This window comes from Mustela lutreola, chromosome 6 (assembly GCF_030435805.1).
Source record: "Mustela lutreola isolate mMusLut2 chromosome 6, mMusLut2.pri, whole genome shotgun sequence".
Lineage (NCBI taxonomy): Eukaryota > Metazoa > Chordata > Mammalia > Carnivora > Mustelidae > Mustela > Mustela lutreola.
The window spans coordinates 7721564-7740313 of record NC_081295.1 but is presented as its reverse complement, the minus strand read 5'-3'; the positions used below and the strand labels follow the sequence as shown (position 1 = coordinate 7740313).

General features: G+C 48.4%; 1 protein-coding gene across 1 annotated transcript in view; it reads left to right on the top strand.

The window, feature by feature from the left end:
- Positions 1 to 3625: 3625 nt before the first annotated feature.
- IGF2R (insulin like growth factor 2 receptor) overlaps positions 3626 to 18750 on the top strand; it is a 96248-nt gene continuing 81123 nt past the window's right edge. The window contains exon 1 of the mRNA XM_059176613.1: positions 3626 to 4013. Coding sequence (XP_059032596.1) covers positions 3865 to 4013 — 149 coding nt within the window. The 5' untranslated portion in view covers positions 3626 to 3864. The remainder of the gene's footprint in view (positions 4014 to 18750) is intronic.

Sequence of the window (18750 nt, the reverse complement as noted above, 5' to 3'; positions counted from 1 at the left end):
CACAAACTAAATCAACAGGAATGTGCTGTTTCACAGTTCTGCCAGCCAGAAGTCCAAAATCAAGGTGTCAGCAGGGCCTGCTCTCTCCGCAGGTTCTAGGGGATGACTCTTTCCTTGCCTTTCTCCCAGCGTCTGATGTTGCCTCCCATTCCTGGTGTCTTTCACTTGTAGATGCTTCACTCCTCCATTCTTATATGTCTGTCTTCCCCTGTGTGTCTCTGTGTCTCTACTCCACTTCTTATGAGGACACCAGTCTGATAAGATTGGAGTGAGCCCACCCAACTATCTATATCTACAAGGATTATATATATATATTTTTTAAAGATTTTTATTTATTTATTTGACAGAGATCACAAATAGGCAGAGAGGCAGACAGAGAGAGAGGGGGAAGCAGGCTCCCAGCTGAGCAAGGAGCCCGATGCGGGGCTCCATCCCAGGACCCTGAGATCACGACCTGAGCCGAAGGCAGAGGCTTAACCCAATGAACCACCCAGGCGCCCCAAGGATTATATTTTAAAATAAGGTCACATTCTGGAATGATGGCAGTTAAGACTTCGACATATCCTTTCAGGGCACATAATTCAACCCATAACTTGGGGTTTTGAGCTACCATCTTGGAGTTTGTATTTTCTAAAAGGTTTGTTGCAAAATTTAAGCGAAATACAGGAGAGTTATGCTCTATGCCATTTGACGTTAGAGTTTCTGATATACAGTTTATATTCAAGTTTTTCCAATTACCCCAAATGTCCCTCATGTCTTCCTTTTTTGGGGTCCAGTCTCCAACTAAGGGTCACACATTGCATTTTGTTGTCTTGCCTTTTTAGTCTCCTTTAATTCAGGACAGTGGTCCTCAAACCTTTGTGTATGTGAAAATCTGCTGGAGAGCTTATTAAAACAATTTCCTGGGGCCCATCACTGAAGATTTTGAGTCAATGGGTCAGAGTGGGACCCATGGATTGGCATTTCTAACAAAGGAAAGCTGTGTCAAAGCTGCTGGCCCAAGGACCACACTTTTGTGAACCACTGATCCAGAACTGGGATTGGAAAACTTTTTCTGTAGAAGGCCAGGTGGTAGAATAGGTTTTGTGGGCTCTGTTGCAAACACTCACTGCAATTATACGAAGAACAGCCATAGACAATACATAAACAAATGAGTATGGCTATATTCCAATAAAACTTTATTTACAAAGGAGCTCTCTAGCCAGATTCGGTCCTCAGTGTGTTGTTTCATATCCCCGACTTCTGCTTTTCTGGAGGGGGGTGACTTACAGACCATTGACATCTTTTAAAAAAAGTTTTATTTATTCATTTATTTGTTTGTTTATAGCATGAGGAGAGGGAGGGGCAGAGGGAGAGGAAGAGGGAGAATCTCAAGCACATTCCACAGGGAGAACAGAGCCCAGCTCTGGGCTCAATCCCATGACCCTGAGATCATGACCTGAACTGAAACCAAAAATCAGATGCTCAACTGCCTGAGGACCCAGGTGCCCTGAGCATTGACATTTAAAAAAATTGTGTATTCAGTTTTCTTGTAGAATGCTCCACAATATGGATTCAATTGTTTTATTCTGATTAGATTTAAATTAAACATCTTGATAAGAATATCATGTAAGTGATATTGTGTACTGTAGGGGAAAATTATGGGAGACTTTGAAACGGACCAAAATAATATGGAGCAACCTCAGTGGAAGGCTAGGCACCATCGAATGGCCCCTGCTGCGGTATCTGATTCTATGGGGTTTTGTGCCTTTCATTGCCTTTGAGCTATTTTAAAACTTGAGAGATTGTTGAATACTGTTGATAATATCTATGATTCTTGTCTTTAGAAATGCAAATTGTGTTCATTGAATATGCAATTGATTTTTGACTTATGGATATTGACCAATCCTTCATCTATTGGGCAATTTCGGCATTCCTGACTGCTTATAAGTGTGTTGGACTCTCTCTCTGGATTCCCCTTTGAGCCAGTTGTAACACGCTACTGGTTCTCATTTTAATTAATGAGTTAAATAATATCTTTAACACATGTTCATTTTACATCTGCATCTGAGTCATAATCATGCTCTTTTCAACATTAACTTTAGCAGTACTTTTCATTGCACACTTTAGGAGGCAGAAAACATTATTTTTTCCAAATATTGGTGATAGTAATCCTAATCACTTGATTAAGGTGTTTCTAGCAGATCTTTCCCTTGTGAAGATATATTTCTCCTTTATTAGGGAAATACACTTTGAGGGTGATACTTTGAGACAAAGTGAATATTCTCTGGCTGTAACAGCTTTTCACCTGATGGTTTTGGTATCCCTTGAAGATCTTTGCCTGTATCAATTATAATAGAGGAGTTGCAAAATATGAACCCTTTCTAGACGCCCACAGTTGGACATCTGAGCTCTCCCCCTGAGCCACTACAGTGCTTTCTCTTCTTGGGTTATATTACTCTTTCAATAGCATGGTGACTAAGCCAGAGTCTGGCACTGTCTGACTTGGCTCAAACCCATGCTTCTTACTAGCTGCACGACTGGCAAATTATTTAATCTCTCTCGCCTCAGTTTCCTTATCTGTAAAATAGGTGCAATAAAGGTACTTTTTCTTTTTATAGGGTCGTATTAGGATTAAATGAGCTAAATGAAAGCACCAGAATGCTACTTCGCACACCATTACCCGCTCAAGAAATGTTAGCCTCTACTGTGTCATGATTATGTGTACGTATTTGCATCCCAGCTTTGCCACATCTTAAAGTGCTTTTGGATCAGTTAACGTCTCTGAGTGTGTTCCTCATTCATAACAAGGGTCCAATCTCGTGGTTTCCAGATTCATGCTTAAGTGCCAGCCAGTAGGGTTTGTTTGGCACGGAAAAACATTAAAGAAAAGATGAGCTGTCACCGCTGGGGTTAGTCTGTATCTTTTTATTTGCTCTTAGAGAAGGTAAAATTTTTTGAACTCAACACTTCAGATTTCTTTTTACTTTCACACAGTGCGTAGCTCAGAGCGGTTCACAAAGTGTGGGCTCAACGGAGTATTGGAATCGAGGACTTAACGAAGCCCTGCTGGGCGGCACTCACTTCGCAGTCACGCCTTTGCCTCCTCCATCCTCCCCGGCCCCGCATCCGCCCTGCCTCCCGAACGTGGGAAGCCCAGACTGGGGAAATACTCCCAGGGAGGGTTGGGAGAGGCTGTGCCGGGCGACCGCGGGACCCCCGTGCGGGGCTCCAGGGCTGATTCCGCAGAGCAGGGAAAGTGCGTTCCCACTCCTCCAGGCTCCGAGGCGACGCGGCGTGTGATGGCACTCACGGCTCGGCACCAAGTCTGACCCCCTTATTTCCCCTCCCCGGCCGTGCGTCTGGGTTGAGGTACGGTAACTCGAGGTTGGGACGCTCCCACACCGCGACCCAAAGCGTGCGCAGGGAGAAAGCGAGGCCGGGGTCGGTCCCCGCCGAGGGCAGCCGCGGGGACTCAGGCCCGGGCCACGCACCTGCGCCCCGCTCCCCGCTGCGCCGCTTCCTGCCCCGCGCGTGCCGCGCTCACGTGACCGGGCCTGGGCGGAGCCTGGGCGGGCGGGGATCACCTGAACAAGGGAGTCATGTGAGCGGGGCGGGGGAGGGGGCGGGGCCAAGCGCGGTCACGTGACGCTGTTCCGGGGCCGCTGCTGCTGCTGCTCCTGCTGCTGCCGCCGCCGCCGCCGAGCCCAGCCGAGCCGCGCGCCCCTCGGGCTCCTGCACCGCTCCCGCTCCTCTCGTGCCCCTCTCCGCTTCTCCGTCTCCAGCTCAGCCTCCGCCCTGGCTGCACGACCATGTCCCGGCCGCGGCCCCCGGCAGCCGCGCGCCGCTAGCCCCGCGCTCGCCGCGCAGTCCGGGCCGGGCGCGATGGGGGCCGCCGTCGGCCGGGGCGCCCACCTGGGGCCCGCGCCCGCCGGCCGCCCCCTGCGCTCCCTCCTGCTGCTGCAGCTCCTGCTGCTCGTCTGGGCCCCGGGAGCCGCGCTGGCCCAGGGCGCCGAGTTCCCCGAGCTGTGCAGGTGGGTGGCCCGCCGGGGCGCAGGCTTCGCTCGCGGTGCCCGGGGCGCGCAGCTGGGCTGGGTTGGGGGCGGGGGCGCTCTGGGGAGAGGCTGGGCTCCCCGAGTCGCCTTTCTTCTGGGTTTGGGTTCCCCCGGCCCCGAGGGAAAGTTGTCCGCATAGTGGCGAGGGATGAGAGACCGAGGGGTCGTGCGCGCGCGGGCGGGGGGCGCGGGGTACTCGTCGTCCTGGCGCTGGCCCGGGGGGCCGCTGCCTAGCCACTTGTGGCTGTCACTAAGTCCGGGGCGTCTTTGTGTGCGAGCAGCCGGCCGCCCGGACCCAGCCGGGTGTCACACTGCGGGCGCCCTCCGCCCAGCGCTTGCCCTCTCACAGCGGAGCGCCTGCGAAAGTTGGAGGACGCAGGAACTACAGCTTCGCTTTGTTCCCACTCCACGTTTTCCTCAAAGTTCACCAGCTGGTCTTTGGAGAGGGCCCTTAGTGTGGAAGGATCCCGCACGAGTGGCCTTAGAGTTGGGGGGGGGTGGTTTCATTTGCTAATTGATTTCCTCCATGTAGGTTTTTCCTTTTCTCATTAAAGTAGCTTTTCTGCAGAAGGTGACTTTTTTTTTTTTTGATCAAGGGACTGGAGGGTGGTCATCCTGTATTGGCTTTCAAGACTTTACCCTTCACATCTCTGAGCCTAACTTCCTGTCTAGTTGCTCACATGATGTCATTGTCTCCAGGGTGGATTATTCTAGTGGAGCCTTTTGCTCTGGGAATCATGATTGTATAATCGCCAGTCCCATCGAGGGCTGTTAGTATCCTACGCGGGCGAGGATGGGAGTCCCGGGGCTGGGGAACTGCCAGTTAGGAGAATTTTCTGACCAACCTTTTGTGGACTGTTTAGGATGATGGAGAAACCAACTTTTATTTATTTATTTATTTTTAAACTTTGGTAGAAGGAAGCAGGGCGAAGAGTTCGGAAACACCAGTGAACGGGTGCTTCCAGGTTATATCTCAGAATGAAGTTGAGCCCGCTTTGAGCTAAACTTTGAGTTTGTGGTGGGGTTTACGGGATTCTTAGTTTTCCCTTGTATCAGACATGGTCTAATTTGTACCCCTGAGTTTAGAACTCGCAGATAACACTGTTCTAAGGAGACTGAGACTGAGCTCACAAAAGAAATTCTTTGCAAGGTCCGTGTTCTTTATTTCTTTTCCCTTTTTGGGTGGGGGGAGGCAGACTGGAGTGTTTACTGCACATTCGTTAATAGGTTAGTTGGCTGCTCTAAGATACATATTAACACAGTAATGAGCATGGTACACGGAAAAGGGGGTCGACTTCTGCCAGGTCAAGCTGCAGCTAACATTTAAAGGAGGAGGTTTTGGAATAATGGCTGCTGCCACCAGTCCTGTTGGGAAGAAAGTAACTGGGCTAGTGGTCTCGAAGTCTTGGTCCTGTTAACAAATTGGAATTTATTTTTTAATAGTTAGGGTTAAAGTTGGTTTTGATTGCAGAAACATGTAAGTAGCTGATAGGGGTTGGGGGGGGGCTTAGTTTCACCGAAAGTGAGTCCTCGAAGGGACTTGAATTTGAATCTGCATTTGTTAACCTCCTTTTCGAGTGGAACATGGCTTCTGGGTTCAGTAGAAAATGGCCTTTGTATCTTCAACTTCGCAAATGCTAGAGAGTGATATGCGTTGTTAGTGGGACAAATGTGTGCTCTGCAGTCTTAGAATATCTTCAAAGTTGGCGTGTTTGCTTTTTCTTCCAGATTTCCTTAGGACAGCAAATCTCCCCGTCCATTCAGGGGTGGGCTTGGACACATTTCTTTTCCGTGTCTGTTACTGCTCTGCGGTTTTGTGTTGAGACTTCTCCAGAGCTGTGCATAATCTCAACTTTAAACTTAATATTCCGCCAAATGAAATTCTTCTTATTTGTTCCTGTTTTAAGTGAATACCTTGGCTTAAATGCTTGTTAAGACATTTTGGGGTGGGGGGGAGTGTCAGAAATCTGTGTGTACTTTTATGAGATAACGCTGGCTAAAATTCTTAACTCTAGCTTATATTTGGAGAACAGGAATGCAAGCTGATAATTTTTTAAATCCAGTATGAAAAGTTCTACTTAGTATCACCAAAGCGGGTTGTGTTAAGCTGTCTTTCTGTTCTGTCTCTGGGAGTCCATTTGTCTGAAATGTGAACGACCCACCCAGATACTCCCCAGAAGTATGAAAAGCAGACTGTACAAGTGTTATTTCTGTGTAGCTTCATCAAATGGCAGCAGGCCCCACGTAGACATCGCAGTAGACACAAGGATCACATCCCAAATATTTGTAAATTGCTTGTTTGTAACACAGAACATACTTTTTTCCACCGAAAATTCTCTTGTTCTTTGTGGTTTTGGCATCTAGGGCAGTCACCAGAAACCCGTCATCTATGCCACAGTTTGTGGTGCCCAGACACTGTACATCTTTAACTAGCGCCCTGCTAGTAAATTGTCATTGTCTCTCAATAAAAGAGTTGGGTCCCAGGAAGTAACTTCTCTCTTACCCAGTTCTCTAGAACCAAAAAGGATACTTTTCATCTGCGATCCCTTAGAATCTCAGGGAGGGAAGAGGAGGGAAGTTGAGTAGGCTTCAGGGCTTCCAGCAGGTCACCTGGTGAGGCCCCTGGGTGAGGGCAAAGCTGAGGGCCAGTTGTGGGCCTGCTGTCTTTAGGGTAAGGAGGTGGCAGGGGTTCCTGGTGCAGTTAGTTACTGGGAGGTGTGATGGAAACAGCGGAGAACTACTGGAGCAGCATTTGTGCTCATGGAGGAGAGAACAGGTCTCTGTGGGTTGTGCACTGAAAAGCAGGGGCAAGAAAGGCTATTTTCCCAAAGGCATGGGCCTCTACCGAGTGCTTCACATGCCGCTTCTTAGAGCGCCTTAGTCGAATGTTTTCTAAGACTCAAGATGATTGCTGTGCCAGGTGAGCCCTGAGCTGGAGAAGAAGTTGGTGGATTCTTCGTCACTCAGCTGTTTTGGGAGGTGGTGTGCTAGTGGAAAGAACGTGTTTCCTGAGGCCAGTGTGACTGGCTGTGGGTCTGGCATGGACAGAGGTCCCGGGGAAGGAGGAGTGTTAGTGCTGCTGAGGAATGTCTGGAGGTCAGTGGGGCTGGAACAGTGAAAGCAAGTGTTAGGAGGGCAGAAGCCAGGCCATGCCAAGTCATCAAAAGTCACCAAAGTGACCAACATGCTCTCTGCTCGTCTTTAGCCTTTCTCATCACTGTGTGACTTACACTTTGGAAACTACCATTTTACATCATATATGGTAGATGAGTTTCCATTTTGTTTTATAACTAGTGTAAACTGTTAGGGGTCCTAACAGTTTACACTAGTTATAAAATAATGCATTGGGCTGCTTGATTTAAGTAAAGTACTTTATAATTTATTCAGAATAAGTTTCCACCCAATTGTTTGGGTAAAAATGCTGGAAAGTTTTTATTATATTGAGAACAAGAGAATAATGAAGCCAGCTGGGAGTTGAGGTTGGTTTGGTTGCTGTCTCTAAGGAGATTTTTTTCCCCTGCAATTTTTCTGAAGGAACAATGCTTATATGCTTAATTTGGGCCACATGTTGAACCTGGACCACATCCATTTGTGTGTGCAATTTCTTGCAACAATAAATGTGTGTAGAAGCCCAAGGTTGTTAATTATGGGTACATTAGATCTCATGCATTAATTCTTAGAACAGCATCCTGACGAATTCCTAGGAAATGAATTCTTGGAGGGATTTCACATCTTTTATCAGTGTTTCGTAGAAGGATTTTTGAAAGATGGGGTTGAGAAAAATAATTCATATGTTCTCATCTTTATTTTGATCTCAGCATGTAGAACTGTATCTTGCTGGTCAGAGGATTCATTAGGGTCTCAGAACGGGACTTAGTGGTAGAAAGTAGCTCATTACTTTGGAGGTAACATTCTTTTTCTTTTTTTTCTTGACCCCGCCCCCCCGCCCCAGTTGTGGGGATCTGTCTCTTGGTAATGCCCCCATTGGTCATTGACAGTGTACGAGAAGGTGGAAGTGGCTGAGATTGGGTATACCTATGGGTCCTTTGTGTCTTCCTCATAGCTGACCATTGAGGGATAGAAGCCTGAAATTACACTGATAGTGTCTCCTCATCTTTAATCCTTGCAAGGTGATGTAGGATTCATTTATTCCTCAATAATTTCTTAAGCAGAGGGACAGTTGGGTGGGGCCAGAACCGAAATTGGAGCCACCACGAATGGAATGGCATGGTGTTGAAATCCCAGAGGACTGTGCTGGCCATGATTGCCCTCCCTAGGGAGGCAGCAACGATGCACACCATTCTCCAGTTATTTTTGTTAGTTTTAAATAATGTCATTTTAGTTTTGATTTTCTCTTTGATCTAAAAATAATCTGGGTGTTAAACTAGCTTTTGGCTATTATAAATAAAAAGCTGTTGAGTATTTGCGCACAAGATTTTGCATAGACTTTCCTTTTTTTCTTAAGTAGATATGTGGGAGTGTCCGACTATTCGTTTTGTATTGTCCATTGTCCATTTTGCATTCCCACCAGCGTTATATGAGAGTTTCAGTTCTCTGTCCTTGTCAACACTTGGTCTTATCAGTCTTTTTAATTTTAGCCATTCTAGTGGGATCGTAGTGTTATCTTAGTGTGGTCTTAATTTCCATACCCCTGACTCATGATGTTGACTATCTTTTCATGTGTTTATTTGGACAGCCTTCACTAATGCCTATTAAAACCAGTCTTTTGTCACCCTCCTCCCCAATTCTTTTGGGGAGGGGTCATCATAACAAGTTTTAAGAGCTCTCTGTGTGTTCTGAGTACAAGTCCTTTCTTACGTCTGTGTAATGTGTACTGTGAATATTTTTTCCCGGTCTTTGGCTTGCCTTTTCATTTTAAAAATATGTACTTTGGTCAACAGATACTTTTAAATTTTGACAAAATTTAGTGTATCTTTTTTTTTTTAATGGTTTGTGTTTTTTGTAACTTAAGAAATCTTTACGTATGCTAAGGATTCTCAGTCTAATGACATTTAGGATGGGTATTCTTTGTTGTGGGGGCTGTCTTGTGTATGGAGGATGTTAAATTGCATCCCTGTCCTGCACCCAGTAGATGTCAGGAGGTGACCCCCTGCTCCCACCCCAGATGTGACCAACAAAAATGTCTTCAAACGTTTTAAATGGCCCTTCATGGGCAAAATTACCTCTAGTTGAGAACCATTGGTCGACTCGAAGGCCGAACAGATTTTCTCTTACGGTTTTCTAGAAGTTTTATAGTTTTGACTTTTATGTTTAGTCCTATGTTCAATTTTTTTGGATTAGTTTTTGTGTATGATATGAGGAGAGGCTGAAAGTTTATTTTTTCATGAATATATCTAGTTCTGTTTACTAACATTTTATGTAGGATGATTAAAGCTGTTTTTAAGTGAGACTAGACGGTAATTTTCTTTGCCATGCTGTTCTTGGCTGAGCTTAGCATCAAGAATATATTTGCTGGGACGCCTGGGTGGCTCAGTTGGTTAAGCAGCTGCCTTCGGCTCAGGTCATGATCCCAGCGTCCTGGGATCGAGTCCCACATCGGGCTCTTTGCTCAGCAGGGAGCCTGCTTCTCCCTCTGCCTCTGCCTGCCATTCTGTCTGCCTGTGCTTGCTCTCTCCCCCTCTCTCTCTCTGATAAATAAATAAAATTAAAAAAAAAAAAGAATATATTTGCTTTGTGGAAAAAGCTAGTTAGTTTTTAGTATTTTATATGCTGTGGGAAAGTTTTGTGTAAGATGGGTGTTTTCTCTTCCTTAACTGTTGGTAGAACTCATCAGTAAAACTATCTGGGCCTGGTGTCTTTGAGAAGGTAGAGTACCGTGGAGGAGTTGTTTTGCTTATGCTTTCAGTTTTACCTTCTTTATGTATCTAGTCAGATTTTCTAGTTTTTTTTTTAAGCCACTTTACAAAAAGTCTGTATTTCCTAGAAAATTGTCATTTTAATATTGCATTCATATATAAATGTACAGCATGCTCTTATATTTTTGAAAATACTCTTTGTCTTTCTAGGTGAATTTTTAAAAAGTTCTGATGTCTGTGCATTTTTGTCTTCATATTTAGTAAAGATTTGTCTACCTCTTGTTTACCAGCTCTGTCACTGTGTATTTTCAATTTTATTAATTTCTGCTTTCTCTTAATAACATATTTGAAAAGCTTAGATCTTTTAAGTCCTTTTACATAATTAGATGAATTTAAAGCTATATGTTTCTTTGTTCCAAGGACTGTATCACTCAGAGCTTTGTTACATGTTTGTTAACCTTTAAGTTCTAAATAGTTTCTTTCAGGAATCCAGAAGTCCTAGCTGTTTCAACTTCCTGAACCCGTTGGTTGTTTAGAATCATTTTTCTCAAGGTGAATGGATAATTCCACTCCCCCTCACCCCCAAACCATTGTGGCTAGTGAATGGGGTGGAATTTATTGACATTGCCCTTGTGGCTTAGCACCTAGTCAAGTCGAGAGTGTTCTGTGTGTTTGGAAAAACTGTTCTTCGTTTGGGGAAAAGTTTCTGTAATTCAGCTTTTCTTTATTGTAACTAATTCTTTGTCCTGCTTGACTTGTCTTTAATACTTTGTATCTGGCTGTTACCTAGAGTTCCAGGAGAAAGTCTTGTCTCCCCTCTCCCAGCTTTAGCTGTTCTGTTGCTCATAAGCTCTAAAACTTTTCTGTTGTTTTAAAAAATTTTTTATTTCAACAACTTGATGTATAGTCACGGCTGCCTGTGAATCTATCCTTTTGGCTGCCACAGTTTTCATCGTTCCTAGGAAGATAGGTCGTAAAGTTCTGCTCCAGTTGCTCCATTAATTCTCCTTCCTTGGGCTTGTTTTCTTTTGTTGGTAGTTTGTCCTCGTTTTCATGGCGTTGGTGCCCTTTTGATTGTGGTCTTGGCGGTGAGTCTCCTTTTGGACATTTGTTGCCTGTCCTGGTGCAGCTGTGCAGGGTAGGGCTGGAAGCAGTTGTTGGATCTTGGCTCTAAATGGTTTCAGAGGAGTTTGGGGGATGGGCGAGGCGGGCCTCTGGCTGATGCATCTTGGTGTCTGCTCTTCAAATCTTGGGACTTTTCTGCCCTCGCAGGTATCACCCCCAGCCTGCGCCTGCCAGGAGATAGCTGATAAAGCCGTGTTGATTGCAGTTGGCCAAGTGCAGTGTGTCCTGCTTGCACTGGAGGCTCGAGAGCTGGAGTATTGAGCTGACTCTGGCAGATCTCTCTCTGGGTCTCAGTTCCGTCCGTGGGAGCGGGCAGTGGCTGTCTTGGGTTTGAATTTGGACCCCTCCCTTTATTAGTTGCTAGGAGTCAGGCCAGTTATGGGTCCTTTCAGGCCTTAATTTCCTTTTGCGTCAAACCAGGGTGCTAGTCAAGCTTTTAGGGTTGGTTTGAGGGTTCCAATGCATTTCAGTGCTTTTCCCAGCCTCAGTGTTCGCAAATGGTGGTGGCGGTGATGACTACTTTCTGTCTGTGAGCTGGAGTTGCTGCATTTATCTTCGTGGTATTTTTAGCCTGTTACCCTGCACCCCCGGGGTTCTCTATTAGTGCCTTGGGGTTTCTGCCTCAACCAGAGAGCATCGCTTCTTTAGCCGTTTTCTACATTGGCACCCCCCGCCCCCGAAAGACTCCTTTTGAGAAAGAAACGTTTCCATCGTCTGAAAAAGTTTAGAAACCACTGGACTGTGTGATTCTCCGGGTCCATTTTGCATCCAGAATTCTGCGGTTTGGAGGTATGCATCCTTCAGGATTCCTTCAGTTGTGAGCTGCAGAAAGCCCCACTCAAATTCCCTTAAACAAGGAGGAGCTTCATGATGGGAGGTGTAGGCTTTGGGCGGATGCCAGATGCCATATGTCAGGCCGGCCCTGGGCCCCTTCCTGCAGTTTTCTTGGCTTGTCTTCCTTCCTGGGGTGGCCGCAGCAGTTCCACCGTCGAGGGAAAGAGAGAGCCTCCTTGTTCATCTCCTGTCCGGGCTAAGAAGCCCCAGCGGACTTTTGTGTGGGTGTCAGTGGTCAGCAGGGGCCCCTTCTTAGCTCTCCGTGGGCTTCCCTGGATGGAGGGGGATGGGTGCTGGATTCGGGCTCGGGAAGGCAGGCCAGGGGTTGGGGGGGTGGACGCGCAAGCACTTCCTCAGCTCTGCCGGGCTGCTCAGCTGCAACAGCTGCTGCTGGAGAGGATTTTGAGGCGCCCGAAGCCCTGTGTCATCTGCCTATTTTGGTCTCTGCGTTAGCCGGCGCGGGGGACAGGTCGGCGCGCACCCTTCCCAGCGGTGGAGGTGCGGGGGGTGCCCGCCGCTCCACGTCCTTTGAGCATGAAGCTTGCCCCTCAGAGCAGCTGGAGACCTTCGGGGGGGATCCTTCTGTGAGCTCTTGTGTGCTCTGAGATCCGCTGGGGCAACTGGCCTTAGCCTAACGTCTGGAGGGCAGCTTCCTTGGGTGGGGACAGCAGATCCTGCCGAGCATTACGGTGCCCGGGCGGCGAGGAGCGTTGTAGGAATTAGAGAGATCGTGAAGGTGTTACTCAGTTTTGCTTTCAGGTAGGGAGGCAAAGCTTGCGGGATGTGGGAATGGAGGAAAGTGGCCTTTGAAACCCGGTTGCCCCTGGGCAGCCTGGAAGGGAAGTGTAGGAGCCATCTTTTCAGTCAGAGCCTTTGGGCTGGAGTGTGCAGATGCTCCTCAGGGCCCGCTCAGGAGGATGCACCGGTGGATTTTGTGTGTAAAATTCACTTGTTGCCATCTGTGGGTTCTCTCCACCCTGAAGCCAGTTACACGCTGTGAAATGATGTTTTGTATCGAAAACCAAAAACTCCCCCGACACTCCCTGGTCTCTGCCCCTGGTCTGAAAATAGCAAGCCAAACCACCAGAGTGGAAGTGCTAAGAAGTGGATTCCTAGAAGTGACAGGGCGCATCTCTACTGAGTCACCCTCTCCTTGTTCCTCGGAGCGCCTTGGCCTGCTGCGTGCTGTACACGTGTGCCTCACCACAAACAAAGTGATAAGCCAACATGGCTCTCTGTTCCGTCTTCGTAGAGTTGGCCTTTGGTTGACATTTTGGTGGGAAGGGCTGCGGGCGGGGCCCTTCATAAGGAAGTGTGCACTCCTCCGGGGCCTTTCTGTAAGATGACGTCCGTCGCGGAGACCATGAAGGCAGTGCCTTTTACTGGGGACCATGTGTCAGGTGCTCTGGTGGGGAGCACGCTGATTGGCTCGGACAGGGCACAGGGGCCAGGGCACAGGGACCGCTGGTCTGAGGGAACAGGAAGAGAGGGCTGCAGGGGAGGTGGGGAAGGAGCTGAGGGCCGGGTCCCAGAGGCCGCTGGGGGGACTCTGGCTTTTATTCCAAGGCTGGTGGGAGCCCTGGGGGGATTTTGTGCAGAGGAGTGACATAGGTGGGGGTGGCCCAAGGAGAATGCTGGGACTTTTGATACACTGGGGAGGCAGTTACAGTAGAGTGGACCAAGGTCGTAGCAAACAGTGGTGAGGAGCGGTTGGAGTTGGGTATTTTGAAGGTGGAGGTGATGGATTTCCTGATGATTGCTTCTGGGATGTGAGGCGAGAAAGACAAGCACAGGTTTTACTTTAGTCCGTGCAGTCGGAAGTTGCACTGCAAATGGAATTGCTGTTTTCAGAGCTGGGGAGAGCCACGGCAAAGGCAGGTATGGGGGAAGACAAGGCATGGGTTTGGCCATGTTGATGTTGAGATGCATTCTAGGATCTGATTGGGGGGGTCAAGTGGGCAGCCAGACTCTGCCTTTAGGGGTTAAGGGCAGTGCCTCGGGCTGGGAATGTCAGTTTGGGAGCTGCTGCATAGCTGGAAAACACTGGAACAAGTACTTAGGAAGTCGTGGAGGCCAAGTCTGAGGGACCCTATTCCTGGAGGTCTGCCGGATGCTGGGGAGCCTGGAGGGGTTGCTGATGAAGAGCTGCCAGGGAGATGGGATAGAGAACCAAGAGAGCACAGTGTTCCGGAAGCCCAGGGAAGATGGGGTTGTAGGAAGAAAAGGGGTTGGGTATGTTGAATGTGGAGCAATTGAGTACCACGAAGACTGAGAAGTGACCAGGGGGTTTGGCAGCGCAGAGGTCTTTGGTGATGATGACCCAGGTTTTGGGGGAGGGGTGGGTGAAAGCCCAGTTGGCTCAGAGGGAATGTGAGAACATAGGCTGTGCACACAGTAGGTTTGGAGTTTGCTGTAAAGGGATCAGAGCCGAGGGTGGGCGCTGCGCTGGCGTGTGGGGCCAAGGGGAGTGTTGCAAAGAGCCAAGTCTCTGACGGAAGGCTGGTGTGCTGAAGGGAGTGATCTGGCACAGAGAGAAAGGGAGGAGAAGAGAGAGGACACAAAACCCGGGTCTGTCCCCAGATAGGGGACAAGTCTGGCAGCCAGGGCGGGCCCCCGTGGAGAGAGTGTGTGAGGACAGTGCAGGTAGACCGTTAGATTTGATGGAAATGAGGAAGTTTCTGTTTTAATTTCCATAGTGAACCAAGAGGCAGGATATCTGCCGAGGGTGGCACTTTAGCAAATGGCCGCCTTTTCTCTTCAGGTCCCGTTCGGTTGGTGATGCTTCTCCTGTGGCCCTGTGCTGGAGGCGGCATGTGCTCTGAGGCAGGACAAGCCTCCTTCAAGTGTGGGCTTTGTCACTTTCTCAGCTCCTGACAGGAGGCAAGGCCCTGCGCCTCAGAGGGTCGTCATTCTGTGTCCGAGGGGGGGGCAGCACCTGCCCGGAGAGGTTGGGTGAAGTTGAGTAACCGTGTTTGCAGATCATTCAGCAAAAGCGCGGGGCACAGAGTTGCCCGACAGATGTTTCCTGTGTTCTTCAGAAAAGCTCTTGAGGGTGAGGTGAGATAATGCTGTTCTTCTGAGAGGAACTCAGGACGGTGACTCCTGGCCTGGCACCAAAGCGGTGCCCTGTGTGTGCGTTTCCTTGTCCCCATTGGCAGTTGGGTTCTTCCAGCTGCAGGGGCCAGTTTGACATTTGAACCCGGCATCTTCAGAGCAGAGACGTTTCTTCCGTGTCAGCCGCGCCGGCCTGGTGAAGACCGGCGCCTGACAGCGGCCTCGTCCGTGTCGCAGCTGAGCGGCCTGCCCGCGGCTGCGAGCGCAGACCTCGCTGGTGCTTTGCTCGCTGAAGGAACGGCGCTGGGGCTGGGAGGGTTTTCTGGGACACTGGTGACAGCTTACGAGGGGACGGAGCATTATGGTTTGAATCCTATGCCGTGGGCTGGTGGGTTGGCTTTAAAAGCAGTTGAATTCAGGCATCTGTATAATTAAGGAGGTTTAGCCTGTAATCCAACTTTTCTTTATGCATATGAGGAACACAGTCTGGGAACATCCAGGTAATTACTCTGATTTTTAAACAATCCTCACAGAGGGTTTAGAGTTGAAATACAGGCCCACATCCTAATAGCGGACCTGACCTGAATTAAAAGGCCACGGCATGGCGCAGAAAGGACAGAGGGTCCTTTTTTGGAGGTTTGTGTTGTGGAGGGGCCCTTGCCAGTGGACTGAGTGAGAATTCCACACCTCGTACTGTGCTGGAACCTCTTTAGGAAGGGTATGTGCCGTCCATTTTCTCCTGCTCCTCTGCCAGAGTTTCAGATTCGTCAGGCCTCTGTTCTGGTGGCAGCTGGTGGCTACGTGGCCCAGGCGTGGGTAGGCCCCAAGTGGCTGTCTTGTCCTGAGAGAGCCCAGGAGGCAGCGGGTGTGTGTGTGTGTGTGTGTGTGTGTGTCCTTAGGCCCCCCCCCCCAACCCCCAGTCTCTGTCTCTAGCTCTCCCAGCTCTGTGGAGATGGCCCAAGATAAGGGCCTGCCCCCTCCACTTCCTGGCCAGTGTTACGTGACATTCCTTTAGGAGGCTCTAAGCCAATGTACCTTTTTTTGTAAACTCCATTTTGAAGCAGCCTGAAGCCTTCTATTGATCAGATGAAAGCCTTAAATCCTAGTCCCTCAAAAGTTCAGCGTTCCTGGTCATGCTTTCCCTCACAGTGACTTTGTGCAGCAGCTGAGTTTCATAGATGAGGAAGTCGGGGCTCGGGAGATGAAGTGTGTCCCACACAGCTGGTCAGGGTGGGGCGGCAGTTGGAGCCATGTCTGTGGGCTCCTGCCTCTTGCCATGGCACCTTTCCGAGTGAGGCTCACCTCCCTCTCTATTTCACACGACCTCTGTTAGTCACTCATGGTGCTGGTTTTAAAACTTTGCTGGGCCACCGCCTCACCCATCCCCTAGCGCCCTGGGCTCTGGTGCTGCCTTAGAGCCTTTCTTCCAGCTGGATCCCTCTCTAGCCAACTGGCTTCTTGCTCCCCGACCCGGTGTAGCCACCCGGGAAAACCAAAGACTAATGTCTGGCACTTTCTTGCCTTTTTTTTTTTTTTGTTCAGGCCCCATATCTATATCCACAGCTTTGTGGGTTTTTTAGAATAGGAAGTGAAGTACTTCCTATATAAGCTTTTGCCATGCTGTGTCAAACTCATGTGTCCCCTGGCCTTGAGACCAGGATGCCAAATCAGATTCTTCTCTTTTAGTGTGGGCCGCAGAAAGTTGTTGACAACAGTGGTTACATTAAGCTCTTGACATTCTGCTGCAAATGTCCATTTTGGAAATCCTGCCTCTTGCCGCGCCTCCTTTCCCTGCGTCCCCCCTCCCCCCTTCTTAAGTTTAGGAGACTGTTCCAGATTTTTGAAGGTTAGAGAGCTGGATATACGAGCTGAGAAACTATCTGGTAATGATAAGAGGCAGAAGTGAGCCAAACGATTTCCTGAGTATTCCGCAAGAGGACTTGGATACAGGCCAAAAATTGGAAAATCTTTTTTTGTTGTTCAGGTTGGAAAGACTTTTCGCTTGTCCCTAAAATTTTAGATTTGCTGCTCACTCTGCATTCAGAAAAACATTCCTCTGGCTAGTTACTGTGCTGTGTGAATTTAGCCGGTGTGTTACCAAGCTTTGTTTTTTTTTTTTTTTCTTGAAGAAACCAAATTATAGATTCACACATGCTTATTAATTTTATTACTGATTCCATCATACCTCTGTACAGCTTTATAAACCAATAATTAATTGTAGGCCAGTAATAAAAAGTTTAATAGCTTCATGACCATGACCATAACCCCAAGACTCATGGAGTGTGAGGGAACTGAGGTGTATTTCAGGAGTGTGACTTGATGGCAGAAAGCGTGAAGAAGCACATCAGGTTCGTGGGGCTGTTTCATGTTGGGGGAAAGAACTCAGTCTTCTAAGATTTTTTTTTTCCTCTAAGAGGTTGGGCATATCCTACATTTTATAACGGAATTTTATGTACTCTATTTTAGATGTTAGTGGTTTTAAAAGTGAAAGAAAGCCAAATTCTATTTTGTAAGAGTTTGCAGTTTTGCAGATACTCCGTGATCACAGAGAAGAAAACCCGAGAGGTGTCCCAGGAAGACACCAGCCTCAAAGAGTTTACACAGTCTATCCAGTTGTACCTTTCTGGCTTTTTCTTGTGAATTTCCTTTCTTTCAGACGGACGTATCGGCCTTCTTCAGTGGGCGTGGCCCTGCATTTCTCCGTTAGGCTTTCTGGACTCTGGGCAGTTGTGTCTGGTCACCTGGCTTTGCTGCGTCGTCGTGCCCCTGGCTGGGTGTGTTCTTGCCTGGCATGGGTTGTGCATGTGGCCTTTGCTGGACCGTGTTGGAAAAGTCGAAATGCCTTCCTGTCTCGGGCTTGGTTGACAGTATGCTACTTGTGTGCCTCCTTCTCGTGGTAATCTGCCAACACCTTTCAGGATATTATGAAATTTAAACCAAATGAGGTTAAAATGGAACCTCTGTGCCACTGAACAGACACGGACTGACTGTGGTCGTCCAAGACACTTTCGGCTGAGGCTGTAGGAGTTGCAGTCGGGGCTGACAGTTTTAAGCTTCCTTTAAGGAACGACTCAGCCTGTGTGCTCACTTTTTATGGTGAAATTAATTGTCCACGTTTAGGGCATATTTCAGGAGCAGAATTCACTTTAAAATCAGAGATGTCTTAAAGACATTTACCTTGTGTGTGACTTCTGTCCGCGTCCCTGTTCCCCAAGGGATCTGAAGGAGTGACGGTAGGATGTTTCCCAGTTACTGGTGACACTGTTGGACTCTTGGTTGGGGTATCAAAGGGCAGCTCTTTGCTGAGCTGAGTATTCCTTTAGGGGAGGGTGAGTCAGAGATGAGTGTCCCTCTCGGTGAAACCCTCAACCAGCTTGGCTCCACACGGCAGGCGAGGGCAGCTGTGGGAAGGGACCCGAGGGATACGCTTCCTTAGATGGCACTGGGTAAGGGAAGAGTTTGCAGAAGGCGGTGCCTTTGGTGGTTGGCAGTTCAGAAGAGCGCAGACGTGGACGGGGTAGAGAGCAGAAGTGTGAAAGTGTGGAGGAGAACTTGAGTTGGGAAAGGTGCAGTCTCTCAGGCAGTGTGGCCCGGGGCAGTCTGCATCTCGCCCAGGTGTGCGGCCTTTCCTCAAGGGCCACCCTCCGGTGTATTCGCTCATGCTGGGCGTCTGCGCAACACAGGATCTGTCATTTTAGTGGCATTTATTGTGACAAGATTTAAACTAGAGTTCTGTGGACTGTTTCATCAGTTGCAGTGTTGTAATTGAAACTATTTTCTGAGAAGTTAAAAAAAACTTTGAAGAAGTCAAAGTAAATGAGGCAGTTCACCTTGGTGGTTAAACACTTGCCCTTGGAGCTCAGACGGACCTGGCACATTCCATACCT